Here is a 20,677-nt window from a genome sequence, read left to right as displayed (position 1 = left end):
ACCCGCTGCACGTGGGAAAGCAGTGGCTGTGGATGGAGAAGAGGCTTTTGAGAGGAGAAGGGACCAGATCTTCACTCGCCTTCAGCACTACGCAGAGGCAGAGCCGCTTGGCTTTGATTTGGTCACAGAAAGGAAGACAAGGCGCCTGTAGACAGACTCCAGTGCCCAAGGGAGAGGGTTAATACCAGGGATACTGAGACCAAAATGAATATTCTGGTTGAAGAAATTATAACTATCTTAAATTTTCCCTCTTGGGCTCACAGGTAGTGTGACTATGACTCTGATGCTGCTCATGTGGCCTTTACCCCATTGTGTACTTAGGAGGTCTTGACGAGGAGTTTCGGGCTCGGCCCTAACAAATGGCTTAATCTACTCCACTCTCTCTCTCTCTTTTGAGGCAGGGTCTCACTCTAGACCAGGCTGACTTGGAATTCACTATGTAATCTCATGGTGGTCTCCAACTCACAGCAATCCTCCTACCTCTGCCTGCTGAGTGCTAGGATTAAATGTGTGCGCCACCACACTGCGCCTTCTATTCATCTTCTTAATGCATCGACAGATCGCTGTGTTATCCCAGGGGATTTGCTACAAAAGGCAGTTGGCTTTGTCTCTAGAGTGAGCATTACTTCTTGCTACATTGCACACTGCACCACCTTGGGATGCTGCCTGCAAGCTGGCCATCACCAAATGTGGGTCCTTGACCTTCGACCACAACAGTGAAGTAAAACTTTTTTCCCTCTAGTTTATCTAGTTTGTAGCATGGTGCAATTAGGAGTGGACATGGACTAAGACAGAGGGAAGTAGAAGAAAACTTCATGTGTGTGCTCTTTATATATTCATAAAGACATCACTGATTATATAAAGCATAAATTCCTTAAAGTCAGAAACCATGTCTCTTATTTTCAATTTCCCACATGCTTAGCATCATGCCTGGCACACGTGTTTATTGAATAAAGAACCATATTAATGCCATATGTGTGTGTGTGTCCACCTATGGTTTTTTGCATTTGTTTTTGGTGCTTGGGATTGAACCAAGAACCTTATACGTGTCAGCTCATGATCTACTGCTGAGTTAAACCTCTGTCCACTATTCTTCCTAATTTACTGTCTACATTCAGCTGGCTATAGCCGTAGAAGCACAACAGGGAAATGGGTGAATATGGAAGAAGGTCAACAGTGTTATAGTTTGGATTTTGAGTCTTGGCTCCAAGCCTGTGGCATTGTTGGTGGGTGAGGGAACCATGAAGAGGTGGGGCACTGAGTCCTTGTGTCTTTCTCTCTCCTTTGCTGACCACCAGGATGTGAACAGAACTTAGCTGCTGAGGTCTCCCAGTATGATACACTGTGCCATCACAGGCCAATGTTATTGGGGGGTGTGGTGGCTTGATTCAGGTGTCCCCCATAAACTTAAGTGTTCTGAATGCTAGGTTCCCAGCTGATGGAGATTTGGGAATGAATGCCTCCTGGAGACAGTGCATTGTTGGGGGTGGGCTTATGGGTGCTATAGCCAGTGCCCCCTTGCCAGTGTTGGGCACATGCTCCTGTTGCTATCATCCACCGTATGTTGGCCAGGGGGTGATGTCCACCCTCTGCTCTTGCCATCATTTCCCCCTGCCATCATGGAGCTCTGCCTTGAGTCTGTAAGCCAAAATTAATCATTTTTTTCCCAAAATCTGCTCTTGGTCAGGTGATTTCTGCCAGCAATGCAAACCTGACTGCAACAGGGGGTGACCATGGACTGAGATCTCTGAAACCATGAGCCAAACTAAGTCTTTTCTCTTTTTCAGTTCTCTGGCTAGCATGGTCAGTTTTCTTTTATGCTACAAGAGAGTTAAATGTGTCTGTGAGCTAAAGGGAAGGAACGTGTGAAGGATGAAACACGAAACGGGGAGGATAGCTTAACAGCTAAGAGGCAAGGTCCAGGAGCACACAGAGGGCATACAGTCAGGGAAGGCACTGTGTGTGCACACACGTGTGTGTGTGTGTGTGTGTGTGTGTGTGTGCATGTTTGTGTGCACATGCACATCTACAACTTCGGGCCTATATCTGTGAGTCAAAGAAAATATACACATTAGAGAACATCCAGTTATGAACATATGTGTAAGTGGCACACATGTGAATTTTGGACTTGAGTTTGGACTGACTCCTGAAGATAAAAATTTGGATCAAGAAGAATCCACTTTTCCCTGATATTTTGAAAAGTGTCCAAAGGCTATTCAGGAAAAAAAAAAAGTATGCAATAAATTTTACAGAGAAATTGAGAACATGCAGTATCCTTCTCCTTTCTGTTCCACAGAACAGGAACCACAGCCCTAGACAAGCTGCCCTAAGGCTGTGGAAGGTGGGAGATGTGCACGGCAGCCCTGCCTGCTGCTTACTAGGAGCACTCGAAATGTGGGGAGCTGGGCTGCCCACGGGCTCGCCTCTCCCAGTCCATACTGGGGTTGACGGATATGCGCATGCAGCGGACATCTTCATTCCCGTCAAGCTGCTTTCTGTGAAGAATATGTGTTTGGAGAGAGTGAAATGAACCACTTTGCTTGGTATCTCTCTCAGCACCTCAGGGAGAGTACAATTGTGTGCTTCAGGTGACAGCCAGATGAGGTGACCAGAGGTCCACAAGGGCCCCAGAGCCATTTTCGCACTCATTCAGTGACCTCTCCAAGGAAATGAAAAGAATGGGCAGGTTGAGGCTTGAGATTCTGCCGTTCCTCCATGAGGCTGTGCCCTCCCCTGGCTTGCTTGCTGGGTCTTGCTTCTAAATGAAGAAGACACTCTCATCGTGAAGCTTTACTGTAAACCCAGCACTTTGTGACTTAGGTTATCCAGGATGGACAAATGTGTCCTTTCCTGACTTTCTCCTGTGTAACAGGTTGGGCAGTATAGGCTGGAGGCCTATCTGACTTTTGTTTTTCCTGCATTTCTTCTTTCTTGGGAACACCTTTAGCCAGTGATTCACTCCAGAAATTCCAGAGCAATGGGAGCCTTCTCCTTGTCCTCTGAATAATGTACACAGTTGGAAATGTCACCACCACAAAAATCAATCCAACATGTGCTTTGTCCAAGAGATGAGGTAGATACTTAATATTTGTCCTGTGATTTTTCAAGAGAAAAGTACATGGTAGTAAATTTCATCAACGTATGGTCAAGACATCTATCACGGAAATGCTCAACTTTCTGTACCTGGGAAGACCCATAACTATTATAGAACCAAAGAACATGCCTGCCTCCTTAATTAAATCACTGGAGGGGAAGGAAGTGAGCAGGGGCCCTTGCAGCTAATGTGGGCACAAGAAGGGGGGAGAATGCCAGTTCCTGTGCCAAGACACTGTGAAGCATCAACACAAGATTTTGTTCGTTTGCCCTGAAAATATTCCTAATGTCATCTGTTGGCTACACAGCCACCCCAGGCTAAAGCCAAGCGGCATCTCCCCCCAAGTGCACGGGACAAACATGGGCCCCGAGAAAGTCTCCAGCATGCTTACATCCGGAATCCCTGGTCGTTCTGGACATAACATCTTCTCTTGAGGAAATCAGCACTTTGTTTGTATTAGCTTCTCTTCCCAGCTGACCAGATCACCACAGACACAGTGAATTAAACAGCATTTATGGAACAGTGAGTTCTGCAAGTGGGAAACCTGACATGGTCTGGTCACTGAGTGGAAACCACTGGGTCACACTCCTTTCTGAAAGTTCTGCATTTCTGTAGAAGCCTACCTTGGCTTTTGGCTCTTTCTCCATCCAATAGCGGATGGTCACCTGACTGGACCTCTTCTGCCTCCCTCTTTCACTTTAAGAATCCTTGTGATTACACTGATCCCCAGGGATAATGTAGGAGCATGTCCTCATGTTAAGGTCAATTGATTGGCAACCTCTGTCCATCTGCAACCTTAATTCCTTTCTGCTATCAACTACACTACTCACCAGTTCCAGAGATTAATTAGAGCATGGACCTTGTCATTACAATGTCATACTGTCTACCAGGGAACCTGAATTTCTTTGTTGCTGTCTTTCCACTTGTGGTAGCTCTCTTTTGGCTCAAAATATTAAAACAAGCAATGTGAAGTGATTTCTCAAAACAGTTTTCCAGACAATCGTTAGTGCTTCCAATTTCAGCTTCCTCTCTTACTACCTGCTGATCTAGGGGACATTAGTAACCCCTTTCGAAACCTCTGTTTCTCTTCTGAGAAATGGAAATAATACAATCACTCCACCAAGGTTGCCAAGGAGACAGAATGGTTTTGGTATAACACTTAACATGTAGAAAGTGCTCAAGGAAAGTTAAATGCTTTAAAAAGTTAAGCTGGAGTAAGTGTGTGTGTGTGTGTACAGAGTGGTGGGGGAGAGACTAGGACTCAGATTTCTGCACACCAAGCCCCTCACAGATGCTCCAACCCTCCTGTTTGCGCACCCAGGGTTGGAAGCCTGGGGTGGTGGTGGTGGGGGGCACCGCATGAGGAAAAGAGAAGTTCGGCAGTCGTGCTCCTTGCTTGGGCTCCACGATGCTGTTTGTTTCTTTCCCTGTGCCCGCCTTCCACTGCAGCCAGGCCTGGGGACAGTAGCTTCCACGGGGACAGACAGAGCTGGCCCACTGCTGGCTAAGTGCCCCAATGCCAGCACCAAGTATAAGGGGATGGCCTTCATTAAGCTCCACTTCCACCTCCTGCCAATCACCCACCAAGCCCCAGGGTGCTTTAGCTCCCTAACTTGTTGTATTGATTAGATTAAGGGTGTTGATCCAGGGTTTTCCTGGTTTTGAGTAAAATCAGCCATTGCCAGGGCTCTTGCCCCAGTCTTGGGAAGGGACCCGGAGTCTACCTGGACCTTCCCTGCCCAAGGAGGAGTATGCTCTGATGGCTTTTTAGGGACCAAGATGCACAGAACTCAGTGAGAGCGCTGGAAGCACAGGCCTTCCAGAAAGCTGCAAGCCCACCTGAGGGGCCGACAGAGACAAAGCTGTCTGCACATAGCATTCAGGAGGCCACGGGGAACCCTGAATTCTTTTGTAAAGCAATTGGCATCTTTTCATATGAAAAGCCCACAGACAGACCTTCTTACCTCGAAGTCCAACTTGGGTGGGGGGGAGCTAAACTATCAAAGAAACCAGTGCAGAATGTTGTTTGAACAGGACAGCAACAAAACAATACAAATACCTTGAAATATCAGATGTGCAGCAACAGGAGGCGAGTTAAACCGTAGCACAGTTGTTCTTTCTGTGGAGCTGTGGGTTGAGCTATCGACCTTGAAGAATTAGGTTGTTAAAAAAAAATATTTATCCCGTGGAACAAAAAGACAAACCTCACCATCCATAAGTGTGTGTGTCATTGCAAGCCGATGATAACAGGCACATGGATTTAAGTGTGGAAGAGCACACCTGTGCCCATTAATATTGTTAGTGGATGAGGGTTAAATGTGTCCTTCTCTGTCTCCTATGGCTTTGCTGGTTACAGGGACAATGTTTGTTTGTTTTCCATTTTTTAATGTTGGAAGAGGAATTTTACTGAGTGGCAGGGGCTCCTGGAAAATTGGGCAGGCCAGGGAAGAGCAGCTGGTCCCTGGAGCTCTAGGAGGAGAAGCCAGGGTCCCCCGACAAAGGCCTGCGGTCCCACAGGAGTGGGGTGGGCTGGAGCGGTCTGGGAGAAAGCAGTCTCCCCCAAGCAGCTGACTTAATCCAGTGCCCGTGCCTGGGCTGGACAGGGAGGTCGCAGACTGACTTGAGGTAGCAAGAGGAGCTTAAATTGCTAGGCTATAAATTCAATCTGCCCCAATGTCAGCATAATTCTGGGGAATTCACTGAGACCTGTCAGATAAAGCCCTGGGAAGCAAAGGGAGGTGAACTGCTCACACTGGTGACGGGCAGGTTTCGGGAAAGCAGGTCACCTATCTTCTCTGAGGCCAAGGTACAGTCCTGTGGCCTGGGAGTTGTGACTGCCCTCCTTACGGAAGGGGAAACCAAGGGACTCAGCGACAGGCACAAGGGTCCAAAGACAGTAACCGAGGGCTTGGGTTCCTGAGTCTGGGGCTCTTAGAAGTCATGCTGAAGGGGACTTCCTTTAATGGCACCAATCTGAGCGGCAAAGTTGCAGGCTCCCACCACAGCTCGGCAGAGGAGGGGCACAAGTCCTTTCCCATGGGTCGCAGTGATTGCCAGAGTCCAGGAAGCCTGGCGAGCCTTGCCATGCTTGTGTTTTTGGAGAAGAGCAGTGACGAGGAACACAGCTACACCCTTTGGCCTAGGGATTTTCAGAGCCTTTGCACGCAGATGGGGGGGGGGGCAAACTGGGAGTCTTCTCAGAATCCCTGCAGTGACAAATTTTCTCTTGCTTCTACCCTGTCTTGCCACCTCGTGTCCCTGCCAGGGGCAGCAAGTAGAGGGACAATTGGTCAACTTTCCTGTCCTGGGCTAGTGGGCTGGAACAAAGAGTGTTCTAGAAAGCGCCCCCCCCCACACACACACCAGTGTCCAGGTGGGCATCACCAGGGTGCAGAGTCTTGTGTACAGCTCGGTGGAGGCTGGAGTGGTGGGGTTCAGGAGACCATGGAAGACCTTCCCAAAAACGAGGCTGCAGAAATTTGAGAGAAAATGGAAGTATCTGGCTTGGCCCATCTGACCTCTTTGGGTGGTTCCAGGCAAGGGCAGGATTGGGCTGTGAGGTGGACCGGTGGTTTGGGGCTTGGCAGACCTCGGCTGGCTCAGAGCAAAGGCACTAGCGGCTTGTGGCTGTGGCTCTTGGGTACAAACATCCACGGAAAGGAAATCTGAGGCCTGTGCCTATTCGCCTGGAGAGTCCCTACTGGTGACAAATCTTATTTCGCCTTTATCTCTTCCTTTATCATATCCACCTCTAATGGTTTCCTTCGGCCCCTCTCTTTCTCCAGTCACTTCTGTCTCCTCTGCTATCTCCACTTTTGGATTCATCGCACCCCTCTTTCCTTGAGTCCCCACTCTCCATGCCAGGATCCTCTTTCCGTTTTATTCTCCCTCCCACGGGCTCTGGAAGTGGCCTCTGGGACATTTTCACAAGCGAAGTCCTACACTCAGGTGAGTGTCTTGGATTTCGTCAGACTGGAATGGTAGAGCGAAGGAGGGCTTCCTCATGGACTCCCAGCCAGTGTGGGTGGGCCACAAGCAGGGCCCTGGGTGGTGCGCAGAGCTGGTCCGATTGTTGGCAGGTGGTGTGGCGCGGTCCTGGTCCTGAGGCCCACCGCCCCTTTCACCTCAGGGTGGGAGCTCTGGATACTGGAGCTGGAAACAGCGTTGGCTACACTGCTGCTTCAAACAGTGGCACCGACTAACATATGGACATGTCATCACGATTAAGTAGCAAACGATAGTGGAAGATTGTACGGAAATAAGCCAGACAATCACCATCTGAAGAAAAAACAAGTGCTCTCTCAGGAGCCAGACTCCGAAGCCTGCCTTAGGACGATCTCTGGGGTTCCGGGAGATCTCTCCAAGCGCACGTCAGCGTGGTCCCCGCCACCCACCCCGCCAGGCAGCTTCCGACAGGGGGCCAAGGTTTGAAGATTCCAGTGGGATCGGGCGTAGTGAGCGCGCCGAAGGACTCGGTGCAGGGTTGCTGGGACCACAGGGAGGCCAGGGGTTCCCTGAGGAGGCCTCTGTAGGGCGAGCAGGCCAGCCCCCGCCCCTCCTCCGCGCCCCCTTAGGTCCCCTCCCGCGCCCTCGTCCCTCCGACTCCGGACCGCAGGCCATGGCAGGGGCGCGGCGGGACCAGGAGAGGGGCCCCGCCTTTGGTCTCCAGGGTGTCTCTTTCTCCCAAAGCCCGGGTAACGCGCCACACGTGTTTTATTTCATCAAACCAGGGGCTCAGCCACGCGCACGGTTCGCCCCCAATCTGCAAAGAAACCCGCGCGCGCGCGCGCGCGCGTGCGGAGAGGGCGGCGCGCGACTCAGGCCAAGATGACGGGGAGACCCTCCCTGGCTCCCCTCCTCCTCATTAACTAGATTCGTATTTAAAGCATGCTCGGGCATTTTCGTGTGAATTCCAGGCGAGATCTTTATTCTCAGACCGAAAATAGCTATTGAAACGAAACAAACAAATCTCAACGATTTTCCCAAACGAACGGGCTTTCGGGAGCAGATGACCCCCCGAGCCGGGCAGCGGCGGTCTGCTTTGGTTGGGCTGAGACCCGAGAGGAGGGAGGAGGGGCTGGTGGCGGGGATGGCCGGGGGACTGTTCCCGGGAGTGGCCCCGTGCGGCGCGTGCGTGAACCCGAGCGGGTCTTGCAGCTAGCTCACAGCGCCCGGGGGCGCAGGGACGCATGTGTTGCTGGAATTCAATCCGTGGGGGGAATGCAGATTGGGCTGCGACCCACTGAGTTTGATTTATGAACCGTTACCCTAGCGATTGTTTACACATCGCATTTCTGAGCCCCGCGCACCCTCCCGTCAGCGGGGCGCGGAAACCTACGCGCGCACCAGAGTCTTCCCCCCCCCTCCGCCCTTCCTCCTCGCACAACGCCTTGGGGAGCCTGCCTCGGCTCTCTCCCAACCCTACCTTCAGTAGAATCCGATTTCCATTTCATTGAACCCGCTGACCTGCGTGGAGATCTCTCCCTTCCCCCGCCCGCCCCCTCCGCGCCTGCAGACCCCGGGCCCGGATCGCCCGCGCTGAGGTTTTCTCTGAAATGTTTATTTCTCCGTCAGGCCACGCGGAGCCTATCAATGGGAGAGGCGAAAGCAGCTCCACCGACAGACAGATCAATAAGGCCCCGTCTCCTCGCCATTTCAGCTGAGCCGTCTTATTAATTATGAAAGGATTCGCCCGATCCCCGCCCGGGAACGCAGCCCTGCCGCCCCTTTGCAGGAGCCCTTAATGGTGGCTCCGGCGCCGGTCGCCTCGGGCCACCGCACAGGAAGACGCGGGTCGCGGTTTGAGCCGGGCGGGCGGGGCGGTGGTTAGGGCTCACACCCACCTGGGGCATTGTGTCTGCGTGTGCAAGGCCGGTCTGTCCGTGGACACATTGGTAAGGGCTCTGCTTTTCACATCAATTTTAAAACGACTTCCTTTTTTTTTCTTCTCAAGTAAGCAGGTTTTAGGGGACATGGCCAAGTGCCACAGATGTAGGGGGTCTGTTTGAAGACTGCAGAGGCCTTCACCTGGCGTAGCGCGTCCTCTTAGGCTCCCCAGGAAACGTGATCGCGGGTAGAAAAGAAAACAACACCTTGATTTCAAACAATAACTTTTTTTTTATTTTATACTTCTCTATACTTTGTAGCAAATTTTTTTGCTGAATTTAATTTATAATAAACTTTTTAAATTACATCTCTCTCTCTTTTTTTAAAATCAAGGCTCTTTTTTATGTCAAAATCTTTTAAACTATTTTTAGATTAACATTTAACCCCCCGCCCTTGTGATCTATACCGCTGGATATTCGGGTATGACCGAGTGTGTGACAGCTAAAACAAGAGAGAGGAGGGTGACAAAGGCAGTGGACTGGAAAGACGCGTCAACAGTAGCAGGTGAAGCCGACCTTCAGGGGCCGTAGCAGCGTTTCTCCCCGCGGCCTCGGCCTTCGCCTCCGCGCCAGTCGCCCCCACCCCTCCCTCTCTCCCTCCCATCCTTAGAACGCAGAGCCCGCAGCCTGTGCTTTCGCTTTTCTGGAGGAGAAATGGGCAGTGGACATGATCAAAACAAGGTACTGTGGACGAACGGCGTGAGCGTGATAATTCGCCATATGCTTCCCCGTGGACACCGCTCTTGGATTCGTTTCCCTGGCCTTCTCCTCTCCTCGCTTTCCTATGAGAAGGAGCCATCATTTGTCATGTTATCAACATGATTAATATAGTAGGTGGCCCAGGGCCGTTCCTGAGATTCTTTTGCCAAAAAATAAAAATATCTTTTTTTCTTTTTTAAAAATGGGGGTGAGTTTGCCGTTTTCTTATTTTTCTATGAAGACGGACTAAAGCTGAGGTCCGATTTGGGCTGTGCGCTCTCGCTCACTGGTCGGTAACATTTGGCAAATAAAATACAAGGAATCAAACGAAATTGGAAGGGGAGAAAAAAGAAAAGGAGAATCAGGATTTCCCACAATCCCATATGAGTGTTTTCAGCATCACAGAGAATCACAACGTCCCCAAAGAACGGATGGATCTTCCTCTCGGTTTCCGGGAGCATGGAGTGAGTGCGGGTGGGCGCGGGGACCGGGCCCGCGCTCAGAAGGACAGCCAGGTCGCCAACGCCGCGCAGAGGGCCGCCAGGAGCAGCGGCAGCGCCGGGAGCACGGGCCCCGCCGCCCCGTTGCCGCCGCCGCAGAGTTCGAATAAGCTGCCTTGGATGTTGAGGTTTTTAGATTCCTTCCTCAGTTTATCCCACATATCTTTCGCCCCTTCCTGGCAATCCGTGAGGGCCGTGACCGTGCAGCTGTGGAAATCCTCCCAGTATCTGGCGAGGAACAGAACAGAACACCAGAAGCAGGTTCACTTTGGGCGCCGGAGGACCCTGGGGGCGGCGTCCGCCCAGCGCCTCCCTCCTCCCCGCCAGGGCCCGACCTCCCCGGCTCCGGGGCAGCACGCCCAGGGTCGCGACTCGCTGGACCTCAGCCCATCCTTAGTCCAGGTGGGTGGGCCAACCCCTTCCTGGTCTGGTTTCGCCTACCGGGTGCCAAGAAGGGACCTGGTAGCCAGGAGGCGGGTCGCCCACGCGGAGTGGCGCTGGCACCTCGGCCTGCGCCAACAGATTGCTCGCCCTCCTCCGGGAAAGCCAAGAAAACAGCGCTAAGCCTAGCAAGCTGCGGCCCATTAAACGCCTCTTAGCTTGCAAGATGGGGGACTCAGTCTGAGCAGGGCCCTCCCCTCCTGGCTTCTCCCACCTCCTCCGCCCCCCCCCCCCGGCCCCTTCGCCCCCTCCCGCGGGCCTCTCCGTCACCCAGCCCCCACGCCTCCTTTTCTTTCCAGCTTCTCATCTCCTTTCTTTCTCTTTCCTTCCCCCCCCCCCCCAGCCCCGTTTGCCTCCCGTTACCCACTTGCTTCCTCCACCACTTCAGTCCTCCGAGGCCCTCCCGCCTGGCTCGGCTCAAGCCCTGCGCTCCGACGGCTGCTGGAGACGCCCGCCTCCTCCTCCTGGCCCCGGCCGGTGAGTGTTAAGGGGCTGAGCACCCCAGGGCCTTTTGGGTGACTTTTAGGGCTTGGCACATGCCAGCGCTCCGGGCCTGCGAGCTGGGTGCTTTCCCATTTCCTTCTGCTCCACGACCTCCTGGGTGTCACACCTGCGTTCTCCAGAGCGGGCACGGTGCCCACAGAAGACACCTATCCCCTCGAGGACCCCCATCCGGGTCCTGGCTCTCCAGGTGTAAAGTCAGCCACTTCCTCTCTCTAGCGCGGCTTCTAGCCCCGCCCCCACAACCTTCATCCAACCTGTCTTTAAAAATTTTTTTTTTTTTATTGTCCCGCTTTCTTCTGGAAACCCAAAATAGATCCCAAGACTAAATATAATCCCAAGCTGTGATCGATTCCTGGGGCGCTGTCTCCTTTCGGAAGCTGGGTCGATCTGTGCCGACTCCCACTTCACCCAGCCCCCAGCACCAAGTCAGCAGTGGCTCCAAGCAACTGGGTTTGTTTGCTCTTGCCGCCTGCTCCCTTGCCTTGACTGTAAGCTCCCTGGAGGCAGGATTCCCCTTTGCTTCCACTCCTACCAGACCTTGCAGAAATAAATGCTTGTTGCATTGTCCTGAGCTCAAGGTGCCTTGAAGTGACCTGTGATTCCAGTTTATGAGAACTAGGAGACACGGACACAGGACCAATATTTAGAGACAACTCAAGGGTCCCAGGGGACAGCTCCCCTGCAGAACTGTAGTGTGATGGCACCTCAAATGCAAATATTGTGTAAATCGCTGTTTTCTCTAGGTAGCTCCAAATGGTAACAGAGCCCTTCTAGAATAGAGGTCTGGCAAACGACATTCACCCAGGTCTGGGGTATTTGGGCTTCATCCTGGGGCTGAGCTAAGGGCACAGTTGGTTGGATCCAGCTGTGGCCTGCCACCACAAGAGTGCCCATCCCCAGTTCCATGGTTCCCAAGACCTTAGCTAGCCCTGGTTAAAAAACAAAACAAAACAAAAACAAAAACCTAGAAATCACTAGGTTCCAGCAAATGATAGAGGATTTCAGAACTACTCTGTATTTAACATTCCCATGCCTTATAGATTTATCCATACCTATCCCCAGATATTTGGAATTAAATGCATTTGTTCTCTTTTTGTTCACCAGCCACTAAACTGCTGGGGTTCCTAGTGATACTAGATGCTGGGGTATTAAGGAAGTAAATATAAATATGGATCCCCATTTGGTCACAATTTAAATGCTCTTCTCCACCCTCATTTAGGGAAGGGAGGATCACACAGTACACAGAGGATGACATAAAAAATGGCTACTTCAACCTCTGGGAATAAGGGACACTTCTTGCCTTGGCTTTCCTGCCAAGCCATTGTTAGCATGGCGGAATACAAGTACCTTTCGAAAACAAAGGAGAATGTGTATTGAGAAGACGAAGGCACTTCAAAATCTGCAGCAGATAAGGTGTGGCAGGCCCTCCTCAGTGGGAGTCAGCTGGACACCTCACTTGCTAGTGGGAGGTAGGCGGTAGGCGTACCAGCAAAACTGCTAAAAAGATGCCACTGTGCCTGGGCATTAAGCCCTCCTCTCTCGCTGAGAAGCCACCGGCTTCTGTGATATGGAGAGACCATGCAGAGTTGGGAAAGGGTGCTTGAAGCAAAGCACATCTGGGAATGGCCGCCAACACAGTAAAGACGCCACCTAAGACCCCAACAGGCAAAGTCCATGACACACAATACTCTTTTAGCTTTTGTTTCCCCCCTCAGAAACAATGTCCCTTTCCTGAGCCTGCATTTTCTTGGGATGTGTCAGAAGGAGCAGAAATAGACAGGAGCTGCGGATGACTGTCCGTTTAGGTAAATACAGCCTTACTCTCAGTACTTGTCAGGCCCGTGCCAACAGCTCAGAGGACTTAGCAGGCTTCCCAGGCACCAGAGGGCAGAATAGAGATGTCTCAAAACAGGTTTTGTGGACCAAGGGACTGGAAGAAGGCACGTTGCCCCTCCCCCGCAGCCTGTTCTTACCCAGTAGGTGCTGGCCTGTAAAGCCGCGAGAGCCCTGGAGGCCAATAGGAGGGTCCTCCTCGTAGCCCACCCCAGGTTGTGGAGGCCCCTAAACTGTGCAGGTTTAGAACCTCTGGGCCTCCTGGCCAGAGGACTTGTCCAAGTCTTGGTGCAAGCAGGGTGGCTTGGTGCTCTCTGACTTCAGCAGTGCCCAAGAAGAGAAGGAGGACACTTACGTGCACACGGTCTTGATGTTTGTCTTGTCATCCAGGCCCTGCGGGTAGTTGGCCATACTGTCACCCAGTTTGAGCAAACAGTCTGAAAAGCCCTTAAAGACGGCATCGCACTTGCCCGCTGCTCTCACGGCCTGCACCAGATATGCTGTGGAGGGGAGGGGGACACAGGTCAGCAGCTCTTCGACCCCTCCCCTGCAGCCCCACAGCCCACCCAGATCCCAAGTCCTATGGAAGGCTCACCCTCCTGGGGTGGTCTCCCCTATTGCCTGGCCTTTGAGTACAGGTTAGGGGTGATGGGGCGTCATAACCCAGAAAAGACCCATTTCACTCTGTGCACCAGAGGTGTTCATCACAGAGCTGTGAGGGCGTGCGGGTGGGTGGCTGGGAGACGGGTCCCTCTCTTTCCTCCAGCAAGTATGCTTGGGATCTTTTTCTGTTTTCATCGCCCCCTCTTCTCACCTCCCTCATCTTCTTTTATTTCTTTTTCTTCACTCCCTCCTTCATCTCCCAACACTTCCCCAGCAAACCCTGTCACGTCTTTCTCAGGGTGCAACCTTCCATTTCTGGGGGTCTTGGCAGCAGGCTGAGGGGGCGAGATGGCCCAGAAAGGCATCCAGGCTGCTGGGGTCACGTCGTGAACCCAATGGCTGTATGCCTCAGACGGGCTGTCAGGAAGCTGCTGAATGAACTCTTTGTAAACCAGCAGTGTTTGCCAAGGTCGGATATTTTACCGTAAAGTTGATAGCCTAGCATAGAGTATGCATTTCATGTTAAACCCTTCAACACACATTTCTTTGTCCCACTAGGAAGAAGCAGTTTAGGTATAGGGAGAAGGAGCCATCCGAGGTGAGAGTTGGCCTAGGAGGTCAATGCCAGAAGCAGCTCCTCTCTCTCGGTGTGTGTGTGTGTGTGTGTGTGTGTGTGTGTGTGTGAGAGAGAGAGAGAGAGAGAGGGGGCGGGGGGGGAGAGAGAGGTGCTTGCCCCTACAAGCCTGAGCCCTCTTCTGGCCGCCAAGCCGGGGGTCCAGCTTCCTTTCCTTCCCGCCATCTCTCACCTGTGCACACCCCTTAACGTCCTTGGAAAGAACCAGCAACTCTCCCACAGCCACCGAGCCACCCCTCCGCCTCCCTGCCAGGCTGCTGGGCACTCGGACCCAGGCTGTCAGGGCTCCTGGCCTTAGCTCTGGGCTCCTTCCAGAGGGTGGTGGTGGAGAGATACAAGCTGGGACATTGGGAAAAGAGAAGGAAGGGGAGAGTGTGGAGGAAAAGGAAGAAGAAGAAAAGGACAAGGAAAATCCCGGGCCACACGCAGGTCTCGGCTTTCAGAATGCGGGTCAAGCAGCCCCTCCCGCGGTCGCTGGACCGAAGCGCTCGGGCTCCCCGGCCGGCTCGCGCAGGGCCATGGCCTTTCCTTTCCACCCCGCAGCAACGAACTGAACCGAGCCAGGGGCTCAGCGACTAGCGACCAAAAGCTGTCAGGGTCCCCGGAGGACTTGTAAGGTCGGCGGATGTTAGCGTAGGGGCAGGTGGAGGAGAAAGGGGCGAATCTTAGAATCAATGTCGGCCTCCGTCTCCCAGGAATCTGGTCTCAGGCCTCTTCATCTGCGATGCCCTGCCGCTGCCACCCGTGTGTGAATGCCTCCTTGGTAGACGATACCCCACGCCCCCGGTCCTGCGCTGCCACCCGGCCCAGGAGGACAGGGGGCAGCCTGCGAGAAAGGTGACCCCGCGGGCCGGAGCAGCCGGGAGCGCGCCGCGGGCGCGTCGCTGCGGGAAGAGCGAGGCGGGTCTGGCGTTTTCTAATCCGGAACGGGAAGCGCGGGGGAAGGAACCAAGGCTAACTTCCACCTCGCAGAGGCAGACGTGTAACCCTTCATAAGCCTATTGGCTTCCCTTACCCAAAATCAACAAAGCAAAACAAAACAACCCTTGGTCACCATAGTAGTAGTAAATAAAACGCTGACACTGCATCTATGAATAAATGAATCTTTGTTCTAATAGAGCTGGGTCATGATAAGTGAAACGCCGCACATCTCCCTCTAGAGCAGACATCACAAATACAAAATAGAATCCAACCTCCCCTTCCCAATGTCCTCACCTATTACGCCCCCCCCCCCAAAAAAAACCCACCTCAGTGTGGGAAAACAAGCCTCTAGGATGCATTGAGGGTTTTGCAAAGGGGAGCTGGGGCTGGCTGGGGGCGGGATGCGCTCCGGCACGTTATCTTCCCAGACGCTGCTGGAGAAGACCCCGCTCAGCGCGCATGTGTGCGTGTGTGCGTGTGTGAAATACGAAGTCGTGAACATTTCTGTATTTTGCAACTGTGACTCCTTGAGCTCTGTCCTGCACTGAGAGGCCAGAACCTGCACGCTGCAGGCTCACGCCTCCCCGCAGGTCACAGCCTGCAGGCCCCTCTGCACCGTGCCTGAACCCAGCCTGGATGTGGCAACCCCAGCTCCAGGTCTTCTCCGGTGTCCCTGTCTGGTGCTGTTTCCATTCATTCATTCATTCATTCATTCATTTATTCCTTTGACCTCTCATTCATTCCAAACTTCCTCCCATGGCATCTTCATTCGTTCATCACCCTCCCCATTTCCCCGCCTCTCCCCAACCCCCACGTTTCTTGTCAAATGTCAGTGATTTGGGACAGCTCCCATCCATGCATTAATAAAGACAGTAGCTCTGATGCAGGAAAGGGCAGGCATTTGGCAACATATAAATTGCAACTCCACTTCCAATAAATGATTACTTTGATGTTGGGGTTAATGTGCTTAAAACGAATTCCTCATGCAAATAACTTTTATTATTTTACGTTTTCATCTTTCAAAGAGGAAAACAGCACTAAACATCTTCCAATTGAAATCTTTATCATAAAGTCCATTGCTGCCTCCCGCTCTCTAAAAAGTCATAGGCTATCTGCAAAATGCCACATTCACTTATGCCCAACATGTGAGAAGACGCTGCAGTTATATATGCCCTGTATTTACTTACTGCAGTTCTTTGAACTAATGTCAAAGATTCAAAACAACCAGGTGCAATGCTTTAAGTCATTTCTAGGATTGAAGGAAAAAGCAACATCCCCTATGCACACTCAAAATTCCTATTTTTTTCCGCAAAAACCCAAACAAGTAAACAAAACCCCCTAAAATCAGATTCATGAAAAATGCATAAGGCCCCCTCAGTGCAAATAATACATTTTAGCGTCTGTAACTCCAAACCCTGTTCCCTCCACATTTCCTATGCAGAAAAATGTTAAGCATTCCCTCTGTTTCCCCAAACCAATTCCCTAAAGCACCCCTTAAATACAGAAAGGAGACTGCCTGCAAAGAATGCTACAGATTGACATGATGGAGAGTAACAGTTCCCTCCATCTCCAGCAAAACCCTTTGAAGAGTTTCTATTTTTCTATTGTCTGTTCTGTTAATAACCTATTTTACCTTCACTTCAGGCCCCATTAATTAACGTTCTGACCCAGCAACAGAGAAGGGGATTTTTCTAGTACCTCACCATAACGTCTTCCGCATTTTGGATGGGAAAAAATATAGTGAACTTTGAAACCCCTCTGACAGTGTAAGTGTCCCTCAACATTCCTCAACATAAAATGAGGGCGAAACAAATCCGTCCATAACCCACTGCAGACAAGCAAAAATGAGGAGCACACGACCAGGTACGCTGCACTTTTTTAACCTCTTCCTACATAAAAACACCGAAGCTGATGTGTGAAGTGCTGAGACACATGTCCTTAGAAATGTGTCCATGCAGTATTCAGCTGAACGGACCCTCCTCAGACGGGTCTGCCTGAGGTGCCCGAGCAACGCGGCAGCCAGGATGGGGGAGGGGACGGAGAATGACAAAGTTCTAAATGCAGCAGTTTGAGGGCAGCCCCGGAACATCTTTGCTTTCTGCACATAAACTTTTAGGACCTAGCTGACTAGCCATCTTGTTCCCGCATTCACCTTTCGACCCTTCAAATTAATAGCCTGCAGGATCGTGGGGGCCGTCGGCCCGGAGCGCACCGAGCCCGCTCTCACCCCAGAGTGGGAAGCAAAAATGGATGTGCGCTTTGCAAGAGAGGAGGGGGAAAGCTCCTCTGGAGAACGGCTGGCAGCAGGTATTTCCCGCAGAACGTTTGTAGTTTTCTTTAAGAAAAGCAATCCCGGACGCCTGAGTCCCCAGGAACCAATGCCCCCACCCCGAGGGGCTTGCCGGGCTTTCTGCGTCCAGGGGCGGCCGCCGGCCGGCTTGTCCCCCAGCGCACCTCTGGCCGGGGCTGCGGTCTCCGGCCGCCCGCAGAGAACCGGTCCCGGCAGCCACTTACCTATTTGCACCGCGAGGATCAGTGAAATATATCTGCCGTTCAACTTAAGTCCCATCCTACGTTTAGTCAAACCATTTGCGACCACAGACCTTTAAACAGTTAGTTTGGAGAGCGCGGGGGAACGCTGCAAAATAGGCATTGCCAACAAGTTCCCGGAGCCACGGAGACTTTATGCACTGGGAAGGCAGAGGGAGGAGAGAAAGAGAGGGAGCGAGGAAGAGACCGAAAGAGAGAGAGAGGCTGGGGGGGGGGGGAGGAGAGCTGGGAATGGTTCACTCCATTAGGAGGGGGCGGAGGAAGTGCAACCTCACGCCCACGAGCAGGCCTGACGTGGGGGATGACACGGAATGATTCTTTTTTTTTTTTTAATATAGACACCTTGGTAGAGATTCGCCATTTATAGTCATGAGATGCTGGAATTAATCAGATAGCTCCAATTAATGTGTGATCCCAACGAAATCTCGCCTCTGGAGGGGGTGACCACTTCTCCATCCCTGAGGCCACCCCCGCCACCTCCTGGTTCCTGGGCCCCCCCAATCCCGCCCCCTCCCTGCGCAGAACCGGGGCTCCCTCTCCCCTCCCCGCCTGGAGCCGGGGAGTCCTGGCGCGCCCACTCGATTGTTCAACCGGCTCCCCTCCTCCGCCGGCACCACGGCCACTCCAGCCCTGGTCCTGCGACGCTGCGAGGTTGCAGCGCGCTGCGGCGGGAGAGGGAAAGGGATAGGAGCCCACCTTTCAGTTCCAAAGCTCCCCGAGGCCTGTGAACCCCACACTTGCCTACCCCCACTTTTTTTTTCTCCAGCTAAGCTCTGGGCGCGTGAGCACACAGGCCGGCCCCCAGCACCCAACACCCGCTCACACGCACACGCGCGCCCCAACGCCCCCGCGCGCGCCACACACACTGCACGCGAGCGAACGCGCGCACACGCCCGGGCCCCGGGGCTGGGCTTCTGCACACGCGGGGCCCCTGAAATAGACTCTGCGGGGCCTCCTGTGAATTTCACCTCCCACCCGCCCCGCAGACACGAGCGACAGGCCTCTTCCCGAGACGCGGGGAAGGATGGGGAAGGCACTGGGCACAGTCTCTCGGCCGAGACAATTTTTGATACTAGTGATTTACAAACTCCCAGAGGCCTAGAAAATTTCCAAGGTGAGGCGCCCACCGCCACCCCAGTGTGCGGGCTTCTTCCTGGGAGCCTCAGGATGATTTGCTCGGCCGCATTCACGTGCACACGTCCACACACGTACACCACGTCCATACACGCACACCCGGGGCCCACACACCGCCGCGCTGGTTCACGATGGCCCCGCAGACACTGGAGCTGCAGGCCCGCTCTGCAACGAAATGCCTCTGCACCTGCGCGCGTGCAAGGGGCGCGGGGCTCGGAGGAGGGCTGCGTGCGGAAGGAGCCCGAGCCCGGCATCTTCCTTTGTTAACTGCAAGGAAGCTTTCGTCTGCTTGCCTGTTTTTTTTTTTTTTTTTTTCCCCTGCCATGCACCTAAATCGTAGCTTCTTTCATCAGATGCTAGCAGTGGCGGCGGCGGGGGGGATGGGGGGGTGGGGGGAGGAGGGAGAAGGGAGAAGGGCACTGGCCAACTTTGTGACCTAAGTCTCTGGAGAGAAAAACGAAAAGAGAGAGCAGCGAGCGCTCGCCGGTTGCCGGACCACACGCTGCGATTTTTCAGATAGCGAACTCGCAGCCGAGATGCAAACGGACGGAGGAAAGAAGTCCCTGGCGGTGGCGTCCGCAGGCCTGTGCATTCGTGGGCCCAGGGTGTCCCTATTCGGAGATGCACAGACTGAGACAGGGAGGGAAAAGTGCGACACTGGGGGCGGTATAGGTGACCGGGCGTGGAGGGTGACCGTCGGGGTGTCCCTCTTGCAGTAGGGGTCCCCTGAAGTGCAGGCTCCCGGAACCGCAGACCCCCAGGGAGGCAGCCAGGGCCTTGGGGGAGGAGCCCCGCCGCCCCGCCCCGCTGATGTCACCGGCAGGGGCGGGGCGGCCGGGGGCTCGCCTCTCCCGCGTCCAGGGGCTCTGGGTTGGGTGGCACCGGAGTTTCCTTCCTAGGCGTCCGCTCCAAGGCTTCGGGAAGGGCTGAAAGCGGGGGCGGGGAGGGGCGGGGCGGGGCGAAGGTGGTGGCGAGAGCCGGGCGTCCCTCGGACACGCCTCCAGCGCCCTCCAATGGCAGGGAGGGGGCAGGCCTGGGGCGTGGCCTCCGGGCGCAGCATCCTCGCCCGCTCCTGGGGTCCCACGCAGGGCGGGCGTGGAGGCTCCCCGCGAGGCTGCAGACGCGTCCCCTCGTCACGCGCTGGGCTTCAAGTTCCGTGCCCTCAGCGAGCTTGACCTCCTCCTCCTCAGTCACCGGGACCTTTGCAAAACATCTCCCCAGGGGACCCTGGCATGCTCCCACCCCAGCTCTCTTACCCGAGCTGCGGACTTTAGGAGTGTAGGAGGAGACGTCTCTGGAACAAGGCTACATAAAGCCAAGGGAAGGGGGTGCGGGAGGTCGGGCGCCAGCAGCCCCGCACCCGCGGTCCCGGGCGTCCTAGGAGATGAGGCTGCGACCAGGCGCAGCGCCACCCCCGGCCCCCGCGGGCGTTCCACTTAATTTTCTCCCTCTGCATCCCAACCCCTCTCTGCTGGAAGGGTCTTGTTAAAAGAAGTGAAGTGGGAGGCTGATAGTTAGTAGGCCCATGAATATTCCGAGGGACGGTGATTAAGAACACATGCCGAGGCTGTCACCTTTTGTCACAGGCCATTCTGCAGGCGAGGTCCAGGAAGGGTTCCGTCTTGTTCCTTCTGCAGCAGGGATGGTAATGCAATGCTGGCTATTTGGGAGCGTGGTGGAAGGTGGCACCCCAGGATGTTTCCTTTTTTACTATTTTTTAATATGAGAAGCCCCTCCCTGCCATATTCGAAATGAAAAAGGGCAAAGAACCTCAGGTAATATCGCTGACCTTCACATGACCTTGACTGCAGTTTCGGAATCTGAAAGTGAGGAGAACAGGTCTATGACATAAATCTCCACAGGATTTCCAACTCTGACT

At 53.5% G+C, this 20,677-nt stretch overlaps 1 protein-coding gene across 2 annotated transcripts; it reads right to left on the bottom strand.

The window, feature by feature from the left end:
* Positions 1–9,228: 9,228 nt before the first annotated feature.
* Positions 9,229–17,854, bottom strand: Nrn1 (neuritin 1). 2 transcript variants are annotated; one of them, XM_004666156.2, is made up of 3 exons: positions 17,629–17,854; positions 13,312–13,456; positions 9,229–10,406 (listed from the first exon to the last, which is right to left on the bottom strand). In XM_004666156.2, exons 1-3 carry the CDS (start codon positions 17,681–17,683, stop codon positions 10,178–10,180), a joined length of 429 nt encoding a protein of 142 aa, XP_004666213.1. In that variant the 5' UTR covers positions 17,684–17,854; the 3' UTR covers positions 9,229–10,177. The 2 variants fall into 2 exon arrangements, with proteins under 2 accessions (XP_004666213.1, XP_044992187.1); XM_045136252.1 differs by lacking the exon at positions 17,629–17,854 and adding an exon at positions 13,771–14,201.
* Between the last annotated feature and the right edge of the window lie 2,823 nt (positions 17,855–20,677).

The sequence above is a fragment of the Jaculus jaculus genome, chromosome 17 (genome assembly GCF_020740685.1).
Source record: "Jaculus jaculus isolate mJacJac1 chromosome 17, mJacJac1.mat.Y.cur, whole genome shotgun sequence".
In the NCBI taxonomy this organism is placed as follows: domain Eukaryota; kingdom Metazoa; phylum Chordata; class Mammalia; order Rodentia; family Dipodidae; genus Jaculus; species Jaculus jaculus.
The sequence above is the reverse complement of the archived record's forward strand: the minus strand, read 5'-3'. Positions and strand labels throughout refer to the sequence as shown.